This window comes from Zootoca vivipara, chromosome 13 (assembly GCF_965207765.1).
Source record: "Zootoca vivipara chromosome 13, rZooViv2.hap1.1, whole genome shotgun sequence".
In the NCBI taxonomy this organism is placed as follows: domain Eukaryota; kingdom Metazoa; phylum Chordata; class Lepidosauria; order Squamata; family Lacertidae; genus Zootoca; species Zootoca vivipara.
This window is the reverse complement of record NC_142596.1, coordinates 26,011,173-26,032,532: the sequence shown is the minus strand read 5'-3', so window position 1 is coordinate 26,032,532 and position 21,360 is coordinate 26,011,173. Positions and strand designations below refer to the sequence as shown.

The window sequence follows — 21,360 nt, the reverse complement described above, 5'->3', positions numbered from 1 at the left end:
GCAGGTCCCCTTGGAATTGGAGCCGGACTGGGAAACCTTCGCCCGGAGGAGAAACGTTCCGTGGCCAAGCAGGGCCGCCGACAGCTGGGCTAAGAGGGAGGAAGAAAGAGGGAGGAAGAGACGGAGGAGGAGAGGGAAGGGAGGAGGGGGAAAGGAAGCCACGTGGATGGTTCTGGTCCTTCTCTCCCTTCTTCTTCGAGCCACGTTTCTAGAAGGGCCCGCCAGAGCTCGACTGTTTCCATATTTCTGCCAGGAGAATCCCTGTCAAATGGTTTTGGGGAGCCAAACAAGCAAGGTGCCCAAAGGACCCCCGTTTGGAGCCGCGCTGCGTTTGCGCCAATGGACGGTTCTAGTCGAGGAAGCCGAATTGCTGAGTGTTCATTTCAGATGGCCGCACCTCGAAAAGGATATGGTGGGAAAGGGCAAACAAAATGACCAAGCGGATGGGGCTATTCTCTATGAAGAAAGGTTGCAGCATTTCGGACTTTTTAATTTAGAGAAAGGGTAAGCAGGAGGCGGCATGATCGACGTTTATAAAATCATGCGTGGCGTAGAGAAAGTGGAGAGAGAAGCTTTTCTCCCGCTCTCACAACAGAAGAATTCAGGGACATCCAATGAAGCTGAATGTTGGAAGATTCAGGACAGATAGAAGAAAATGAGCCTGGACAGCAAAACCAACAAAGAATTTTGTAGCATTTTATATAGACTAAGACTACGTGTATCTGATGAGGTGAGCTGTTGTCCATGAAAGCTGCTGCTGCAATAAACCTATTACAGTACTGTATTATTCATGTGCTCTTTATGCAAAGATCCAGGATAAGTGCCCTCCCAGGCTGACTGTTTTATATATATATATATTTATTTTATAAACACATACAACAGGAAAGCGAGATAAAAGCATATTGAGATTTACGTGCCAAAAATGACATAAAAAACAAATATGAACCAGCTAAACCCAGCATTCTGCTGAGAGCAATGTGTTAGCCTAGGTTACAGCAGGTCCAATAAGCATGAAATTAAACCCTGTTTTTTGTATCTGTAGGGATGCCTGCAGGTTTTGACAGGAATCTCACAATGATGGAATACAAAAGCCAAGGACAAGGAAGGCTTGTAACAACACATGACTTAACCAAAGATTGACTGGGGGTGGGGCGCTAAGAATTCCAAAGGCTAACAATGTGGAGGAGAGGTTACATGATGTTCATTTGAATATGTAGTAAAATGAAACCAGTCACCAGTAACTTTATTTTTGTTGCCCTCCCAGCACTCTGAAGTTTTTGTGCAAATTTTTCCACTAATGCCAGGCACTACACCTTGTAACTTATGGAGAGAATGCATGCTTTCATTGCATGCAAAAGGTAGCACCGGGTACAATCCCCCACGTCTCCAAACAGGGCTGGGACAGAACCCTGCCTGAAAGCCTGGAGAGCCTTTGCCAACATCTGCCAGGGCCAGGACAGCAATGTGAGTTTTAGTGTACAGACAATATTAAGCCAAATGAATCAGTGGTTTGACTCTAGAAGGCAGCTTCCTCTCTTCCTCGGTTCTGTAAACCGAGGAATGAATACTCAGAAATTCGGCTTCCTCAACTAGAACCGTCTATTGGCGTAAACATTAGTGTAAAGCTTGCCTTTTCTCTGTAAACCCCCCCCCCCCTTTGAACTTGCTTCCATCCAGTCAGCAGACACGCCCAGAGCAGTGACTCCCACAAAAACACAGCAGGGGGAGAGGGCTCCTCCAAGGGCAAGTCACACTTACTCTTTCAAACACTTTAAACCATTTTGGGTAAACAAGGGGAATGTGTCTCTCATTTTAAACCATATGCTACTGCAGTCAGAAGTCTAAAAGATGTTTGTCTTAAAGGTCTGAAGGTGCCACAAAAGATCTGGAAGTCTGAATAAGAGGGAAACTGGCAGGTGAATGCTGGAATGGTCCTTGCTGGCTTCATGAGACCACCACAGTACAGTATAAACAAACACCTGCACCTCTTTGTACCTGCCAAATGTAGGTTTAATATCCCCTTGAACAGGCAGGTTTAATATCCCCTTGAACAGGCAGTGGTGTTCCTTCTGCAGACACTGGCTAGGGCATTGCTCCTCTTCCTCCTCTCCTAGGAACATAGGAAGCTGCCTTATACAGAGTCGAACAGTGAATCCATCTAGGTCAGTACTGTCTACACACTGACTGGCAGTGACTCTTCAGGTTTTGGCCAGGGGACTCTCCAGCCCCATCTAGCAATGCCAGGGATTGAACCCAGGACCTTCTGCATGCAAAGCTGATGCTTTGCCACTGAGCAATGGCCCTCCCTCCCCCTTTCTTGTTGCAGACGCCGGTCTCTGTTTCCCCGAGGCTTTCAGGGGGACCCACCTATTGTCACGAACTAGTCATTTGCTAGAGCCAGCTGACACGGTCAGTAATGTGATCTTGCTAATTGGACCCAAGGCCTGTTTGGTGCAATTGTTTTGTGGTGGTTTCAATAACAACAAAATTAATAGTTAATTGGAAGTCATGCAACAGGAGCCGCTGCCAGCTGTGGAAACTGCGCAAAAGCAATGCCATGCCATGCATTATGCATGGGAGGAATGGCCTGGTTGTGCCATGTGGTTCTTTGGATGGGGTGCGCATCAAAGAGGTGGCAGCAGGAGGAAAGGATGGTGAGCAAGAGTCGCCCTCCTGAAACACACAGCAGTTGTGCATATTCTTCTCCCCAGTTCCTCTGACCTCTGGCTGTGTACACAATCCTGTTTAGTACTCGCAGTGCAAACTATGGAACTCACTCCCGCAGGAGGCAGTCCTAGCTACGAACTTGGATGGCTTTTTAAAAAGTTTGGACAAATTCATAGAGGATAAGGTCATCGGTGGCTACCAACCATGATGGATATGCTTTGCCTCACCCTTCAGAGAGAGTAATGCTTTTGAAAACCAGATGCAGGAACCTGCAGGTGGGGAGAGTGCTGTTGTGCTCGAGTCCTGCTTGCAGGTTTCCCATAGCCATCTGGTTGGCCACTGTGAGAACAGGATGCTGGACTAGATGGGCCATTGGCCTGATCCAGCAGGCTCTTATATAATAATAATATAATAATTTATTATTTATACCCTGCCCATCTGGCTGGCTTTCCCCAGCCACTCTGGGCAGCTTCCAACCGAATATTAAAAACAATACAGCACCAAACATTAAAAGCCGCCTTCAGTTGTCTTTTAATAGTAAAATGGTTGCTTATTGCCTTGACATCTGGGAGGGTGTTCCACAGGGCAGGCGCCACTACCGAGAAGGCCATCTGCCTGGTTCCCTGTAACCTCACTTCTCGCAGCGAGGGAACCGCCAGAAAGCCCTCAGCACTGGACCTCAGTGTCTTATGTTCTCCATGCCCAGTGTTGCTTTAGGAAGTGGTGTTCACATGGCATTAACCACACACCCCATTTCTGTGTTATGAGCTATACTATCCTGCATCTATCCTGTTGCTTCTTATGAAATTCTGCACTTGGATGTGTTTCCCCACAAACCATCTTGGAACCAAAATGCAAAAAAAGAATGACCTCACTGCATTATATGCCAGCAATGTGTGCATAGTCCTCCGCTCCCTTATCTTCCCCTAATCTCCCAGGGGGATAATCTGATGGTGATTATCCCGAGAGGCATCAAATCCATCACTCAAATGTTCAGCCCGGCATGCAGAGACCTTGTGTCACAGATGCAAGGCGTAGACAAAAGATTTCCACTGAAAGTCTATCTACTTGGAGCTCCCGTTGCCAGCAGTGGTTGCCCAGAGGCATCCAGGAATCCCGTAAGCAGGGCAAATATATTAAAATATTTCCAAGTTTGCATGTTAATATATTGTAGCAGAATTGACTGCTTCCTCCTGTAAAATAATTGATTGAAATCTGCCAAGGCTTTCATGCACAAAAAAGCACATCAGCACTGTGTAATCATGAAAGTACAGTGGTACCTCGGGTTAAGAATTTAATTCGTTCTGGAGGTCCGTTCTTAACCTGAAACTGTTCTTAACCTGAGGTACCACTTTAGCTAATGGGGCCTCCCGCTGCCGCCGTGCCACCAGAGCACGATTTCTGTTCTCATCCTGAAGCAAAGTTCTTAACCCAAGGTACTATTTCTGGGTTAGCGGAGTCTGTAACCTGAAGCGTCTGTAACCTAAGGTACCACTGTATTTACAAGGCTTCTGCTCTGGACATCTGGCAATGGTGGTTCCAAGCCCCTGTGGGTGGGACAGGACAATGGGAACAAGGCAATCCCTCCCAGATTTATCCTCTTAACTCCTAAAGCCACCTTTGCCAAGCGGGTGCCCTCCAAGTACTGCTGAACTACAACTCCCATCAGCCCTGACAGCTCTCATGGCTCTCAGCACCTTATAAAACCACAGTTCCTAGGATTGTTTGGGGAAAGCCATGAATCTTTTTATCCCCCAAATATTTTTTTATCATTTTCACTTATTTATGCAAGAAGCAACTATCAATATTCAACAATCCATCCCATCCTACACAGAAGCACCAAATGTCCATTTAATTACATTTAACTTTTTAAATCATTTCAGTTTTTAAAGAAAAGTATCATTCCGCAAGTTGCCATGTGTCCTTGGAGGCCTAAAACCATGCTCTATCGATGTTGCATATGTAGTAAAACTATGCCAGGCAGATGGAAAAGTAGCGATTTTCTTGTCTGTTTGACTCTTTTGGACATTGACCGTCCGTTTGTCCCTTAAATCCTAGACTTGTGAGATCCCGATCTCAAACAGTACTTAACCTGAAGCGTACTTAACTTGAAGCGAACTTTCCCATTGAAAGTAATGGAAAGTGGATTGATCCGTTTCAGACGGGTCCGTGGAGTACTTAAACTGAAAGTACTCAAACCGGCGTACTTAGACTGAGGTATGACTGTAATGAGATCCTTGTGGGAAAGTGGCTGGGCAGTTTCTGAATAAAAAAATAATAACAGGATGACAAAAATGCTAGGATCCAAAGGGAAAGCTTGTGCTGTGATAAGGCCCGCTTTTTAAAGCGAATCTTAAAGTGGCATAAGAGTGCTTTTAAACGTCTGGCGTGGTTGTAAGCAGTCTATCCAGCGGTTGCCAAGGACTCCAACTCCCAACAGCCTCCTCGCACAGCTAATGCTGAGGGATGATGGGAGTTGGAGTCCGGCCACCCCTGGCGGGCAACGAGCAGACCTAGAGCATGTGCAGAGTTCCTTTCCGCCTTCTGGCGTTCCCGTGCCTCTCCCGTGCGCAAAGGCGCGCAGCCACTGCTGCTGGTGATGGCGACGGCCGGGCGCTGCTGAGCCTGGGAAGAGGCGGGCCCTGCCCTGCCCCGGCCGCTTGGCCCCGCCTCGCCCCCTCCCCGCCCTCCTCCTTTCCCGGGCGAGCATGGAGAGCCGCGGCTGAGAGGAAGGCTCCCGAGTTCGGGGGCGCCTGCAGGAGACACGCTAGGCCAGGCAGCCCCAGCGCCCTCCCCATGTCGGGCGTGCGGAGGCGGCAGGCGGCCGCGGGGGTCTCGCCGTCGGGCAGGTGAGTCGCCCCTCAGAAAAGGGGAGATGCTCCCAACCCAGCACCCTGCAAGCCCTTCCCCCCCCCGGGTGCTGCCCGTTGGTCCAGCCGCTCAGGAGGCTGCTTGGGCTGCAGCACAGCCCTCGGTCTTTGCGAGCGCGAGGAGACGTAGGTCTCTGCCCCGAAGGCGCTGCAGCGCTTCTCTGTTGCGCCGGGCAGAGATTGAGGAGGGCGCCTCGGGAAGCCGCCCTCGCAGGGGCAGGCAGGACAGAGAGAGTGGAGCCTCGCAGGCGGGAGACCACTTGCTCCAAAGTGCGGCCAGAATCAGGGCCTTTGATTAGGGACCCTCCCCACATTTGCACAATATCTTGGCATCGCTTGCGGTTTAAACGGTGTTTCGCAACGCCGACTTCTTTGCATGGAATCGTTTTAGGTGCGGGCGGATTTCCCCCGCCCACCCCACATTTTGCAAGGCTGGTTCTTATCTGTGGTGAAATCCTTACAGTACTGTACTTTGAAGGGGGACAAAATATTTCCCTGAGCAGGCAGGTCTTGTCCCCTCGCGGCGGAATAAGTCGTGCAAGGCATGACAGTAGCAGGAATTAATGAAAGGCCTCTCTTATAAGCCCCGAGGATCAACGACTTTCCTCGCCGATATTTTTTTTTTAATACTGTATGGAATTAATCCGTGTTCTGAGACAGTCCCAGAAAATCTCATGCTTTTCCTAGAATAAATTTCTGCAACCCACTTGCCACGCTCTAGCAGAGTTTCCAAACGGAAACATTTTTGTCTTGGTGCTGATGTATACCGGTATTTTAACTTTGTTTTATTATGAAAATATGCGGTTGTTTGTCTGTGAACCGCCTCGGTAATTCCTATTTGTAATGAAAGCTGGTACATAAATTCCTTGAATTGACTAATAAATTGTATGCATTTTTGAAAGCCTTCCACCAACACCAGCACCCTGAAAAATTCTTTTATTTCCAGTCTGCATCATATCACGTTTTTTAAAAACCAACTGAAGTTCTGTAGAAGACTTCAGCCCTCTGAGGGCAGTATCTGGGACCTTCTCTGTGGAGTTCAAATTTAAATTAGACTAGATTCAGCTCTAGAATTCCAGAACCATCCCATACTTAGTTAATGAATCTGTTAGGTGTCTCTCTCACTTGTTATATTTTAATTTAATTCTTCATTCAAGACAATTTGTGTAATGTTTAATTACAATCTTATCCGAGCGCATCTGTGTCTAAATAAATGACAAGAAGGCTTTTATGGGCAAAGCAGCCTTCCCCAACCTAGTTTTAAGTCCCCCCGCCCCCACCAATATTTGGCTTCCATCAGGCCCAGCCGGCACAGCTTTAGTCCAAAACATCTGGAGGGCAGCACTTTGGGAAAGGTTGCATCTAAGCTAAGGTTACCAGATTTTTTTCCAGTGAATCTGGGGACACTTTTCAACTTCCTACTAAATAGATGGACTTTGTCGGGGGACTGATTTGTAAATCTGGGGACTGTCCCCGGGAAATGGGAACGTCTGGTGACCTTAATCTAAGCATAGAAAGCCCCTCTCTTTGTCTCCCCATAAAACATGCATTAAAGTTGACTTTCCACACTAGGAGGCAGCAGTGCTTCTGAATATAGCCAGTTGTTGGAAACCATGGGAGGGAAGAGGGCTTTTGTGCTGGGGTCCTGCTTGTGGGCTTCCAGCAGGCACTGTGAGAACAGGATGCTGGACTAAATGGGCCACTGGCCTGATCCAGCAGGGTTCTTATATGATGAGCTTCTTGAGTAAGAGACAAGAGACCTCTGATGAGGAGGTACAGCCATCTCAAGAGACATGAGTTTTGTGGCACTTTAAAGATGGAGGATGTCTCTCAGGGGCTGCTAACCCTGATGCCCGTGTTCTTCCTCCACCATCAGTGGTAGTGATGCTTCTGAATACCAGTTGCTGCAAACTGCAGGAGGGGAAAATGCTCTTGTGCTCAGGTCCTGCCTGAGAGCTTCCCACAGGCATCTTTTTGGCCACTGAATAGGATGCTGGATGGGGCCCCTGATGCAAGGCCCTTCTGACATTCTCGGTGTAGCCAAAGGCTTTTGTTGACTAGAGCCCACTAAATGCTCTGAATTATTTGTCAGAGAAGAGCTGGTTTTACCTAGTAAAACAGGGCATTGGGGTTAACTGGCAGAAATCAGGAGAACTTGAGTTTACCAAAGATGGTCCAACAGGTGACTAATTCCACTTTTGGTTGGCCAAGGTATAATCTTTTCCCCACCCACCACCCCAGTATTTTGACATAACCCTACTGCAACTTTCACCAACATGCCTCCCTCCAAAAGTTTCTGAATCTAGCTTCCACCAGGCCCACATCAAGGCCATTGGGATGATGGGGGTTGTAGTCCAAAACATCTGGAGGGTGCCAGCTTGGGGAAGGTTGCTCTGTTGCATTGAGTACCACCGGTTAACCCTGCGTGGGTGTGAAAATGCAGCTTCCTTTTGTTTGAAGTTGTGTTCGTAAGTTGCACGTAAGATTACTACTATTTAATGTATTTATAACCCACCTTTCTCCCAAGCTGGGTTCCAAGGCAGCTTCCAACATTTAAAAACATTGTAAAATGCAAAATTATTTTTTTAAAAAACTTCCTAAAATCATTAAAATATATCAAAACGTGTTTTAGAACCAGCAATTGAAGTACAATTTGCCCAGTAATCATCAGTCTGAACAGGAAGGTGGAAGGATAACAAAGGCCAGCAGAAGGATAACAAAGAAGGAGCCAGTCTGACCTCTCTTGGGAGGCAATATGGGGGCATCCACAGAAAAGACACCCTCTCATGTGACCACCAACCTTGCCTCTGATGGTTGGAACTGAGAGAAAGTGCTCATCTTAGCACCCAGGCAAATTCATGTAGGGAGGTATAAGATTTCAGGTAATCCGGGCCCAAGTCATAAAGTGCTTTAGAGGTTCTGACCAGTACTTTGAATTGTGCCCACACAATTCAAAAGCACACAGACAGCTAACCAGTGAAGTTGTTTTCGCAGTGGAGTAACCTGTCTCCTGTCACTGGTCTTGAGTCAGCATTCTGGGCCAGCTGAAGCTTCCAAACACTTTTCAAAGTTCTTTCCTTACTATTGAATAACTGTTCTCCTTGGCAGGCATGGAGTGGCTCAAGAGGAAGACGCCTGCAGGAATCCCCGGTTTCATTTCGACTTGTGGTTTTATTTCACTCTGCAGAATTGGGTGCTGGATTTTGGGCGCCCCATTGCCATGGTGAGTGCCACTGCATTTGCATTACCATCCGGTGGTTGTTAAAAATGTGGGTTCCGGGCAGAAAGAGGTTGGTAACTCTATGTGACTGGGGGGGGGGGGCGACGACAAATTTTGGTCACAGCATTTGGAGTTCCCCAGAACCGGAAATTGTGAGTTCCTCAGTTCCCCACGTTAGAGGATTTAGGACAGACAACAGAAAGCACACAGTGCCTTAGTTAAATTCTGGAATTCCATGTGGTGTAGTGATGGACCCCAACTTGGTTGGCTGTAAAAGGAATTTAGACAAGTTCATGGAGGGTAAGGTTACCCATGGCTAGTAGCCATGATGGCTGTGCTCAGTTGCCTTTGAATGGCAACTTCTGGGAATCACAAGTTGGGAGAGTGCTGTTGCAGCCAGGGACTTGCTCTGGGGCTCCCCTTTGAGGCATCTGTGAGAGCAGAATGCTGAATGAGATGGACCACTGACTTGACCTAGCTGCAGGACTCTTCTTACATCCATAAATTCCTGGGAGTGGGGTGTAAATTCAATGAATGAATGAATGTGGTGGTCTCTTTTTCATTTACTGCAATCTCTGTTGGGCTTGGGTTTTGCTACACAAAAGCAGGAAGGAAATGGCTTTTGTGGCCAGCCCTGACAACAAGACCATATAATAGTATAAAACTAAAAAAGAAGTCCACTGCTCTAGGCTGCCAGTGATGAAACTCATCCCTTCTTCTGTTTTCCATTCTTTCAGATTGTGCTTCCATTGGAATGGTTTCCCCTGAACAAGCCAAGTGCTGGAGATTATTTTCACATGGCTTACAATGTCATAACACCCTTTATTCTTCTGAAGGTAAATTTTTGAGCTGTGTTCTTCTCTCATGTCTGCTGAGATCTGTTTGTGTGTTTTGGAAGGCTGAACAGCAGGAATAATGATCAGAGTGGAAAGTGAATTCTCTGAAACGATGGTGCTCAGAAGTAGTGCTGTGCTAAAATTTTATCCTGTTCACTTATTTGTGCCACCAGTTAATGAGAAAAGAAACTGCACCAGAGGAGAGAAAATTTCAGTGAAATTCTCATGGGTGGCATGCGGGGTTGCTGTTGTGCTCACCTTACTCTTGAGATTGTACATGCAAGTCTGTTCTTTCATTCTGCAAATCTTCTTGCCAGTGGTCTACTTCACAGCTTTCTTAGGTGACCGCTCTCTGGTTAAAAGTTCAGGGGGAAACATCATACAGTAGCTCCTCCTGTGTAGCTTTTTCAGAGCAGGAGGCTGCAGAAACATTTACTGGAGAGAGAAACACAAATGGCACCTCTCAATGGCATAGTAAGCTCAAATCCCCACACCTGTTGAAATTCTAAAGTGCCGTGTTAATGAGGTAGAACTATGGAAGACTCTTGTGGCTAAGGACGAAAACTTTTACGAAATCGGAGGACAGATTTTGGCTTCTCGGAACACACACTGATAACAGTCAAATGTCACTGTTAACATGGTAGAGGTTCATGATTGTGATGGGTGTCGTCACGTAGTGCTGCTTGCATTTCGCATCATCGGTTTAAAAATGACAATAGCTCTCCAAGAAGCATGCTACTGATGGAAAATGCCAAACTTGGGTTTGGCATTTCGGAGCCCAGCAAAGTAAACTCAGCCATGGTAGCATTCACCAATGACAGCCTTCCCCAAGCTTTTGATGTTGTTAGGCTCTGACTACCATAATCCCTAACCATTGGTGGCCAGATCTTCTGGGTTTGCGGAGTTCAGAGCATCTGGAATGCACCTGGTTGGGGAAAGCTGGTCCATGAAATATTAGACGGCATAACTGCAAATGCTTGCTATAAGTAAAGCAGCTTTTCTCTGGCAGAAAACTGGGGCTAAGTAATTAATAATACTTAGCATTTTTCTAGCATTTTTTTTTTTAGTGATCACATATGTGATCTTGCTATAATCCCTACAGCAGCTATGCGATGTAGCCCAAATGATTCAGCAAAATAAGCTGTCGGAGCAACCTGCTTTTGAGTGTCTGTTCTCAGAGATAAAACATTCAGATAACAATTGTGTCAGAATAACCACATACAAAAGGTCTTGTTCAAATGCAAGCAGGTGGGTGACAATTGCTTGTGAGCCGAATAGATGCCCATTACAAGGTAAGTTTATATAGGTGTGTGTGAACACATTTGGGTCTTTGGAACTAGCAAGGATGTTTTCTGCAGTAGTTAGGTCAGTGTGAATGTTTAGGTTTCTGAACCGTAGGAACTGGAATTGCTCTCTTTCCCTGGCTTCAACTCTTAACATAAGTTAATTTGAGACCAGTCTCATCGTTTCATTCTGCCTTACATGACTTAATGGCCGGCATTGCCTTTTAAATTTGATATGAAATTGCATTTCAAGAGCTTTGCAGATTGGGGTGGGGGTGGAACAGCCACTGGTTGTGGGGCACAGGAACACTCTCAAATAGCGCAGTGGAGGCAATGGAATTGGCCGCTTCTACTGAGTGGTGTTTTTGATCCTTCAGGCTAATGAATAACAATCAATTGCTTTGATGTGGAAAGGGTGGTTGGATTAGTTGCAGGTCAGTGGAGGCTGCAGTTCTGCTTTTTAATTTTTATTTTTAAAAATAGTCCTATCCTTTAGGAAACAAATGAAATTAAAAATAAATGAAATTTAAAAAAATCATTGGAACCCAAGAACTGTGAGTCCTGTCTACAGGATGTTTCCAGCTCTTGCCGGAGGAAGAGGGGTGTGTGTGTGTGTGTGTGTGTAGGGCAGGGTCTGATTGTCTCTCCATGTTCTTGAGAGGAGTTTCCCATTGCAGCTCATCGAACGGTCCCCCAAAACTCTCCCACGGTCCATGGTGTACATCTGCATCATCACCTTCGTCATGGGAGCCAGCATTCACCTGGTAGGGGACTCTGTCAACCATCGGCTGATCTTCAGTGGCTACCAGCTCCACCTGTCCGTCCGGGAGAACCCCATCATCAAAAACCTCAAACCGGAGACTCTGGTAATGAGGGGCTTTGGTGCTTCCCGTCTGCTTTGTGTCTGCTGCTAGCTGGGACACTTTCCTTGGCTTGACTCTCATTTCCTTCCTTTCCAGATTGATTCATTTGAACTGCTGTATTATTATGATGAATATCTGGGCCATTCAATGTGGTAAGTAAATTGCAGGGCGTTTCCCAAGCATCAGGTTGGGGTATTGGTGTTCCTCTCCCCCCACTTTTCTTGGAGGAGAAAACACCACTCAACAACAACAATTCCTAATTTATTTCATAAAATCTATAAACGATTTAATTGCAAAAACAACAACAACACCAAAAGCAGCTTAAAGAGAATAAAACAATAACATCATCAGTAAAAACAACTCTTTAAAATATTCAAGGGATAAAATCAGTAATAAACTAAAAACACATTAAATCAATCATCAACATTTACATCTCTTGGTAGGCTTGTCTAAACAAAAATGTTTTTAGCAGGTATCAAAGGGAGTACAGTGAAGGCATCTGCCTGATGTCAAGAGGCAGGGAGTTCCAAAGTGCAAGTGTTGCCATACTAAAAGATCAAGTTCTTACAAATGTGGAACGGATATTATGTGGCACTTGTAATGGGGCCAGTTCCACCAATCGAAGCAGTTGAGTGAGCATTAGGGTGATGACTTTTTTACAACCTCATTTCCCTGTATCATAATTTGATGAGCTTTCATTAAAGATAAAATCTTACTTTCAAAGAGATTTGATTTTTTTAAAAAAACTCACGCACAAAATGATTTAAAAAAATTTATTAGGTTTTTTTTACCATTTTTGAAGTCACTGTAAGCAAATATAAAATTGAACCCAAGCTTTAGAGTCACACACCATATATAAGATGACTGGGTGTATAAGACAACCCCCAACTTTTCCAGTTAAAATATAGAGTTTGAGATATACTCGCCGTTTAAGAAATATGACTCGGCATATAAGACGACCCCTGACTTTTTAGAAGATTTTCCTGGGTTAAAAAGTAGTCTTATACACAGGAATATACAGTATACAGTGGAACCTCGGTTTATGAACACATCGGTTTATGAATTTTCGGTTTATGAATGCCGCAGACCCATCTGGAACGGATTAATTCACTTTCCATTACTTTTAATGGGAAAGTTCGCTTCAGTTTATGAACGCTTCAGTTTATTAACAGACTTCCGGAACCAATTACACCCATGTTTCAGTTTATGAACGCTTCAGTTTAAGTACTCCGCGGACCCGTCTGGAACAGATTAATCCACTTTCCATTACTTTCAATGGGAAAGTTCGCTTCAGTTTATGAACGGTTACTCCGCGGACCATCTGGAACGGATTAATCCACTTTCCATTACTTTCAATGGGAAAGTTCGCTTCAGTTTATGAACGCTTCAGTTTATGAACAGACTTCCGGAACCAATTGTGTTCATAAACCGAGGTACCACTGTATACAACATTATATAGGGTCATCAAACACACAAGCTTTTTAAAGCTGCAGTAACAGTATAGACGCCACTAGAGGACGATGTTTTGCTACCTCTCCTGTAGGTTCTTTTCCCAGCATGCCCGGCAGGGTCTGCTGGCTGAGTTTTGAGGTCCCCAAAAGGGGCTTTTACCTTGCACAGGTGTGACATTTGTATACCCTATGTTGCTAAGATCACTCCCCATTGAGGAATGTGGCGTTGTGTCCAAATTTGATACGAAATATATATAGAATTCTTAATACAATTTTATAAAATGGTAAAACGGCATACAAAAAAAATTAAAAATGGTTTGTGCGTAACCTTTTTTAATATTTCAATGGAATATACCTCATTTTAGTCATTAATAGGCAAAAGTTCATCCATTTGTGCTACAGGAAATGATTTTTGAGGGGGGAAATGAAAAAGTCATCACCCTACTGCACATCTCTTCTGGCATGATCCCTAGTGGGGTGCTTTTTACAGATCTCTCTCTCTCCCACAATTTTATTTTTTTTGGAGGGGGCGTGTTTCTCATCCTCCATTAACAGTAGCATAAGAAGCCCGTTTCTGGTTGTGTCCACATTTTGTTCTCAAATAGTCCTGACAGGAGGAAGGCGTGATTTTAGAAGGCACATATATAAATGATCCTCCACTGGAAAGTAGAAGGGGGAGCAGCAGTAAGGACCCAAAACGAAATGAGCATTCTGGATTTAACAGCGATAGGCAGCTTGAACGGATAACCTTTTCTTCTGTTGCGTGTGTTCCCTGGTAAAATTGGTGACATTTATCCCTGGCTAATATGCGGCAGAATTTGGCACAGAGAGACTTGACGTCATTGGTTCTGGTTATTGACCTGTGATGCTAGCCACTGCCCGGGGTGCAGAAGGAGCAGTGAAATGTTGTTGCTGCCTCTTAACTTCTGCATAAGACCCGGAAGATGGCAGCTTGCATGAGAGGCCCCCTTGCGCTTTTCTCCTTAAGCCATTCCTCCTAACCAGTTCCACACAGACTTCTCTCTCTGACCTCCCCAGAAGCTCTGTTTTATCTCCCAAATCAATTGTGCTTTCTTTCATTCATGTGGCCAGCTGATGAAGACTAATCGAAACAGGGCCTTGTCCTGATGTTGATGCTTACTGGAATTTATCCTGAATAAAACTCAGCTGCAATTAGATAACAAACCGAGCATCTAAGCCAGCCTCTGCTTTTACTTCATTAAGAGCTAGGGTTAAAGTTAGTGGGTAGTTAGAACAGCCTTCCCCACCAACTGGGGATGATGGGAGTTGTAATCCAAGACATCTGGAGGACAAATTCACAGAGGAGAGGGCTGTCATTGGGTAGTGGCCACAATGGCTGTTCTCCACCTCCACATTTGGAGGCAGCAATGCTTCTGAATGCCACTTGCTGGAAACCATAGGAAGCGAGAGGACTCTTTTGCTTAGGTCCTGCATGTAGGTTTCCCGCTGGCTTCTGGGTGGCCACTGTGAGAAGAGGATGCTGAAATAGATGAGCCACTGGCCTGATCCAGGCAGACAATTCTTATAAGGGCACCACACTGGGCAAGGCTGGCTGGCTCGCTGAATGAATGAATGAATGAATGAATGAACTTCCCAGCTCTCAGGGCTGTAAGGAGCAGCTTGAAACCATCTGCAGAGGACCTGGTCAGATCTCTGGGAAAGGGGACAGAGCACAGACAGGCCCCCCACCTTTACTACCACAGTGCTTTTGTTCAGAGACTTCGCCCAGTCTTCATGTTGTTACAGCTGAAGCAAAGAACCCCTCTTTTCTGCGTTAAATCTGGGGAGGTGTCTGTTTTTTTGTTTTGTTTTTTGTGAGCAAGCCACAGAATTTTAGTTTGCTTTCTAACATACATTGCATATGTGAGAGGACTTCATCCATTTTAGCAATAAACATATTTGGAGAAAGAAATCAAAGCTCCCGTCACTTAACAGGCACTTTTACTTTATGCAACTCAGGAATGGGCTGTATTTGTTTGGCGTACACCATTTAGAACATGGTAATGCAATGCAGAAAGGACGTGGGATCAGATCTAGGCAAACATGCACGTCTCCAGATGGTTCCATTCCTTTAGTAAGCTTGTAGGCTGACACCTCTCAAGGATACGTAGCATGGTAAAATATTCTACCATCTCCTCTCCTATGTCCCAATTTCCCCTTAGTTCAACTCAAGTGGATTTCATCTCATTCTAAAGGCAAACTTGTCCGAAGATGGCAGTGTAATACCATTCTGCTTGCAGGCAAACGAGCGCTAATCATTATAGTTGGTGCTCCAATACTGACGAATCCTATGCTATTTATGTTAAACCATTGCACCCAAGCCAAAATGTCCCCCATGGGCAGTTGGTGGCCAGCAGCATTCACACAAAGTTTTTATTTAAAATGTCCATGGCGAAAACAGGAATATCTATATAGTAGTTTTTGAAAAGTTCAGTTTCGTTCTAGTTTGTAAGTCCACTGCTTTAGGTAAATGGAATTCCTACCACACTGCTCTTACTCAGATTTCAGTACATTTTCTTCAAAATTTGTATAGTATTACAACATGTAAGCACAGTGAGCATACTCTGTCATGGACAGGAAATGGCTTCAGTTGGAATGACATATTGGCAAACAAAACTCCTTTGTGTTATGTTCTCTTGCTAGCAGAACTCATACAAACAAGGATCAAGCAGATGAAGGGGTGGTTCAGCTAGAGAGTGGTCTTGTATGTGATACAATTTCGCCATAAACAGAGGCAGCTCTTCAACATCTGATAAACACTTGACTCCACAGTAGAATCAGGGCAAAATTCAGCTGGTCCATGTTGGGCAACGACCTTGAGAGAGCACTTTTATAGCTGCAAGTGTACAATTCTGGCTCATCGGAACACCTAAATTTCATTCTTCTATCGCCATAGGATTTGAGAATACACAGCAGCAATCACCTTGCTTGGTTCTCGCAGTGCCAACACACTGGAGTCCCAACTGATAGGAGGCTTCTGGTCTCAATGGTATTCCTGAAACTTCTAATTAATCAGAGCCTGCAGAGCTTCAGTGGAAAGTTCTCCGTGATGAGGTGATTGTCATGCAAGAGGACGACGACATTAACTTCAAATTCAACTTTGAAGTTTGTGGTTTCCAGGGTGGGGCAGGTGAAGAGTCTGGGGAATACCATGTAGATTGGAATAGGAAGATTTCTACAGACATCTCCGTCAGCAATCTGAATATTCTGAATCTCAGTGGCATCTCTAGCATAACCTTCAGCACAACCACAGGTTTCCACTCGTACCAACTGGAGTTCAATACTCTGAATCGCAGCATCCGAGTTGACCACCACAAGCTCCCCTGTGAGGGGCTGTGTTATGATGCAGTTTGTAGAGTTGAGATGGCCTCTTATGAGAAACTTTGGGAGCAACGCCCTCTCTTTCACATTCTGTAGAGTCTCAGGAGTAATAGTAAAGTCCACTGGGCTTGGGGTTGGTTTACCTTTCTGAGGCTGGATGTTGACAAAAACTCCATGGTAGGTTTCATAGAGAACTTTGTTCCCCTTCACTTGCAGTGGAAACTCAAAAGGAATTTCTGTTTTACCACTGGGCAGTTTTCCAGGTTTTACCATTTCGACAGTACTGTTAATAAGCTGAATAGGCTTAACAGAATTGCAGAAGGCTTCAAACACACCAACACTTTTGGCACTCAACTGCAGGTTGACAGATCCTTCCATTGTTAAGGAGATACCCTGGTGCTGAACTGCATCCTTACTTGTTATGACCACCACTCCAGTGAGAACTTCCCCACAATGGTACAGCTTGTTCGCCCGCTTGATCTTGATATCCAGCTCTGGGGAGGTGTCTGTTGACAGTGTCCGCTGATGGCTCTGCTGCAATTGTGTTCCCTCTCGCAGGTACATCCCTTTCTTCCTTATCCTGTGCATCTATTTTTCCGGCTGCTTCATCCCAATTAAAGAAGAGCAGCAGAGGATACCTGTGTCTGCTTTACTCCTCATTGGGCCCAGCAGCCTCTATTACTGGTAAGTGAGCCAGGTGTGGCTTTGGAGAGGGGGAGGAAGGGGAAGTCAATTAGATGCTACAGAGCTCATGAGGCCATGGATGCATCACCAGGGGATGGGCAGCCAGTGTTCAAAGGCATCCTGAATCTTAAACCAAGATCCCTAGTTGTAACTTGGAAGAGTAGAAATTGTTACTCTTAAGTAACACGCGTCTGTTTTTAATTGTTTTTCTGGAACATTGTTTTTCTTCAAGGTTTTGCTGGTGCTGCTTTTAACTGTGGTGTAAAGTTGTCCTAGATCAGTGGTTCCCAAAGAGCATGGTACAGCCCCTTTGGGTGGGGGGGGGAACGCTAAAAGGCAGGGGGCACTGGAGGTGTAAATGACTATCAGACCTTGAAAAGCTGGTATCCCTGAATCAAGTTCATCAGTTTTGTTGAATTAATTAAGGTAGATAGCTTTACTTGGTTTTTAAAAAAATAATTCTGCAATTAATAACCGTTTTGAATTTTATTGTGTTCTTATCTTCCTTAGAGGGTCAGGCAAACTGCTATTCTGAATCATGCTTTTTATAGGGTAGGGGACCTACTAGGTATGAGTTCATGGAACCAAGGGGACAGTGGCCTGAAAAAGTTTGGGAAACGCTGGTCTAGATCATTTCAATAGTTATCACAACTACTGTCTGCAACCTGCCTTGATTCAGATTTCGTACAGCAAGGCAGGGCACAAACATCAGAAATAAACTGTGTGCTGGGAAGCCAACCTGGGAGACCTCTTACCTGAGAGGCATCTTCTTCCAGTGCTGAATGTCATCGCCTTCCCCATCCGCCTGCTTCCTCTTCCCTGCTGTATGAAGAAGCTCTCTGACCCACGTCCCTTTCCCCCCTACTTGCAGGTACCTTGTCACGGAAGGGCAGATCTTCATCCTCTTCATTTTCACCTTCTTTGCCCTGATGGCTCTGGTGATGCACCAGAAGCGGAAAGGCTTGCTCATGGACAGCAACGGACGCTTCCTTTTCTACTCTTTCATCATCACACTGGTATTGATCGCCCTGTGGGTCGGCTGGCTCTGGAACGACAAGATCCTCAGGAAGAAGTACCCTGGAGTCATCTACATTCCGGAACCGTGGGCTTTTTACACCTTGCACATGAGTAACCTGCACTCTGCAAAGGGGGAGAGCATTTAACTGCTCTGTTGCAAGCACCATTGAAGAGGGGCATGATGTGTGCAGTGGATCAGGCCCACAGTACAGAGCAAGAGAAGTTCCTTTCTCCCCCCCGCCAAAAAAATAAATAAATTCAATGGCTAATCCTAACGTAGCTCAGATAAAGTGTTGCATTCTCGTCCTATGCAGGTTTACATGGAAACAAGCTCCACTGAGTTCCTTGGGGCCTACTTGCAAATAAAGCCAGGCCTACTCAGAAATAAATGCTATTAAATTCAGTGAGGCTTCATGCCCACATAAATTGGGTTAGGGTTGCAGCCTATGTCTGTTTAGGATCACAGCCTTAGTCTGTAATAAGGGCATGTGTGGGTTGTACAGAGAATTATTCACACCCATTGGGACCCACCATTGAACCTGAAATATTTGTCTGCTTGAGCTCTAGGTTTCTGAGTGTTCTTCATCCTTCTAGTTCCTATGGCTGATAAGGTAACCTTGTAAACACGTCAGCAGGGTCTGTGAGGATTTCAGAAGCCAGAGAGGATCATCTCCAGCAGGCCTCCCTTGGTCAGGGCAGGTTCAGTGCTATGCATACCCACCCTGTTCCCTGTTTTCCTTCCTGTGTCCTGCAGAATAAACTATGCAAAAGAGAAGTGAATTTGCTTCTTCTGTACAGTCTAGATTAGTTCTCGCTGCCTTTTTCTTAAAGCCCAGTGTTGGGAGAGCCCACCAATGTCTGGTTTTTGGTTTTGAGAGCAGCTACTGCTGGAAATTTCAGTGAATAAATTTTTTTGTTTTCTTTTTTTCTTCATCTTAATGGATTTTGAAATGCCCTCTGATCATTTGGCAAGAGGAAGAATACAGTGGTGCCTCGGTTTAAGTACACAATTGGTTCCGGAAGTCTGTACTTAACCTGAAGCATACTTAACCTGAAGCGAACTTTCCCATTGAAAGTAATGGAAAGTGGATTAATCCGTTCCAGACGGGTCCACAGAGTACTTAAACTGAAAGTACTCAAACCGAAGCGTACTTAAACTGAGGTATGACTGTACTGTAGATCCCACGGGACCCCACTTCTTAAATCACTCCATAGGGCCCTCCTGGGCGCACCAGCTGGAGGGCATCAGGTTGGGGAAGGCTGTAGAAGAGGCAGGTGTGTGCACGCACACACAAAGCTATGTTCAGAACCTGATCCTAAAGCAGAACCTCAAGAATGGCCACTGAGGCATATTGCACAGCTCTGATCAGGAAGGCTAAATTTCCGCCACTTGTCAAAATGGATGCTTCCTCCTTGCCGCATGTCCTCTTCGTTCCAATGTCTGTTGTCCTCTATGCTTTCCCTTCCCTTTGATACTCAGGTAAAAAAAATTAATTCTAAGGGAGGTGCATGGTTATTTCTTCAAAACTTTTTAAGGACTTGTTGAGTAGAACTTTCCTTTGTAACCTCAAACTCCTGGACCGAACCTTCATTGACTGTTCGCCTTCCATGACTTTGCCTTGTGTACATTTATCCTGAGTGTGATCCAAACTAAGTGGATGTAAAAGAGTTTGTTGGCAGAGAAATAAAAGTTTGCTAAAGTTTGTGGGCTGAGATTTAATTTTTTTAAAAAAATAAATTGTTAATACAGACCAAGGTGGAATCTAGACACATAGGAAAAACACTGTGAAATGCTTTTTTAAAGCGTTTTGAAAAATATATTGAATTTGCCATAAGCTCACCATCGCCAACTAGTGTCACATTTGTATAATGCACTTAAAACATATTTGCAGCTATATAGCTGAGTCCCAAGTCTCCATTTCCTGAACCTGGCCTGATAGCTAACTGGCAGCCAGTGTAAGTCTTTCAGCTGCAGCATTATACAAGTGTTTAATATTATTATTATTATTATTATTATTATTATTATTATTATTATTATTTATACCCCGCCCATCTGGCCGGGTTCCCCCAGCCACTCTGGGCGGCTTCCAACAAAATATTAAAATACAGAAATCCATCAAACATTAAAAACTTCCCTAAACAGGGCTGCCTTGGGTACAGGATGGTGCCCTGTGGCACCCAACGGCATAGTTGTCAGAGGGTCAAGAAATAATCACCGAGTGCTATTCTCTGAAATCAACCCTGAGATAGAAGTGGAACCGCTGCAAAACGGAACCTATTCAGCAGGATACCATGGCCAATGGTACCAAAAGCCGCTGAGAAAACAACAAAGAATGACAGGGTCTCATCCCCCCTGTCCTCTCAATAAAAGTCATCCTTAAGGCAATCGAGCCTAATTCAATCCCGTAAAAGCCCCAGGCCTGAACCCGAATTGGAATGGGTCAATCTGATCAGTTTCATCCATGAGTACTTCCTTCCATGTGGGGTTGGGTGCCACAACCTTTCCCCCGAAAGGTATTTGCAACCAAGCGGTAGGGGTCCATGGACATTCTCAGAAGTGGTCATATTTCCACCTCTTTCAAGGGTATTTTACTTTAGGTTATGCAGCATGTTTGTTTGTTTAGCCAAACTTCCTTGTTTCCATTTGTTGAGGTGCTGAGAGCAATTGTCCCAAGCATAGTCACTATTCAGCTCAACTGGTTTGTAATTTAAAAAATAGCAAATTGAGACCACCTGGGGCAGACTTCTCTTGCTCTGCCACCATTAACCATCTCTCCTGCCTTCATGGCTAAGGCCCCCTCTGGAGAAAAACCTATCTAATCCTAGCAACGTTTTGGGCAGTGCTTTTCTTCTGGGGGGGGGAAGGGTGCCGGTACTCACTGCCCAGAAATGGCTGAAGGAGGGACAGCCAAGTAGGGGAAAGGAGGCGACACTTTGCACATGCTCAGCGGACCGCCACAGCCGCTTCGGCCCTCACCTGAGGCTGCAGTGGCAGGGGGAGGCTGCTGCTGGAGCTACCCACCGTGCAAGGGGCCTCCTCGCAAGGGCAGTGGCTGGACGTGCTCGGCGGCGAAATGCTCGATGAAGTTGCTGAAGTAATTGTAGAAGGTGCCAAGGTAGCAGATGC

General features: G+C 45.3%; 1 protein-coding gene and 1 long non-coding RNA gene across 3 annotated transcripts; both read left to right on the top strand.

Annotated features, from left to right (window-relative positions):
* Positions 1 to 44: 44 nt before the first annotated feature.
* LOC148683661 (uncharacterized) lies at positions 45 to 1,246 on the top strand. 2 transcript variants are annotated; one of them, XR_015946863.1, is made up of 2 exons: positions 45 to 730; positions 1,043 to 1,246. It is a non-coding gene; the product is annotated as an uncharacterized LOC148683661 (long non-coding RNA). The 2 variants fall into 2 exon arrangements; XR_015946864.1 differs by having other exon boundaries at positions 198 to 730; positions 1,065 to 1,246.
* Positions 1,247 to 5,357: 4,111 nt separating this feature from the next.
* Positions 5,358 to 19,936, top strand: CLN6 (CLN6 transmembrane ER protein). Its single transcript, XM_035131661.3, has 7 exons — positions 5,358 to 5,516; positions 8,646 to 8,760; positions 9,495 to 9,593; positions 11,554 to 11,742; positions 11,836 to 11,891; positions 17,091 to 17,216; positions 18,088 to 19,936. Exons 1-7 carry the CDS (start codon positions 5,464 to 5,466, stop codon positions 18,377 to 18,379), a joined length of 930 nt encoding a protein of 309 aa, XP_034987552.3. The 5' UTR covers positions 5,358 to 5,463; the 3' UTR covers positions 18,380 to 19,936.
* Positions 19,937 to 21,360: the final 1,424 nt, after the last annotated feature.

What these genes read in the sequence shown, in the direction of transcription:
- CLN6 (XM_035131661.3), top strand. Translation starts at nt 5,464, where the DNA reads ATGTCGGGCGTGCGGAGGCGGCAGGCGGCCGCGGGGGTCTCGCCGTCG. An exon ending in CACCCTTTATTCTTCTGAAG is followed by an intron (nt 9,594 to 11,553) that starts GTAAATTTTTGA and finishes TTCCCATTGCAG; the next exon opens with CTCATCGAACGGTCCCCCAA. An exon ending in TATCTGGGCCATTCAATGTG is followed by an intron (nt 11,892 to 17,090) that starts GTAAGTAAATTG and finishes TCCCTCTCGCAG; the next exon opens with GTACATCCCTTTCTTCCTTA.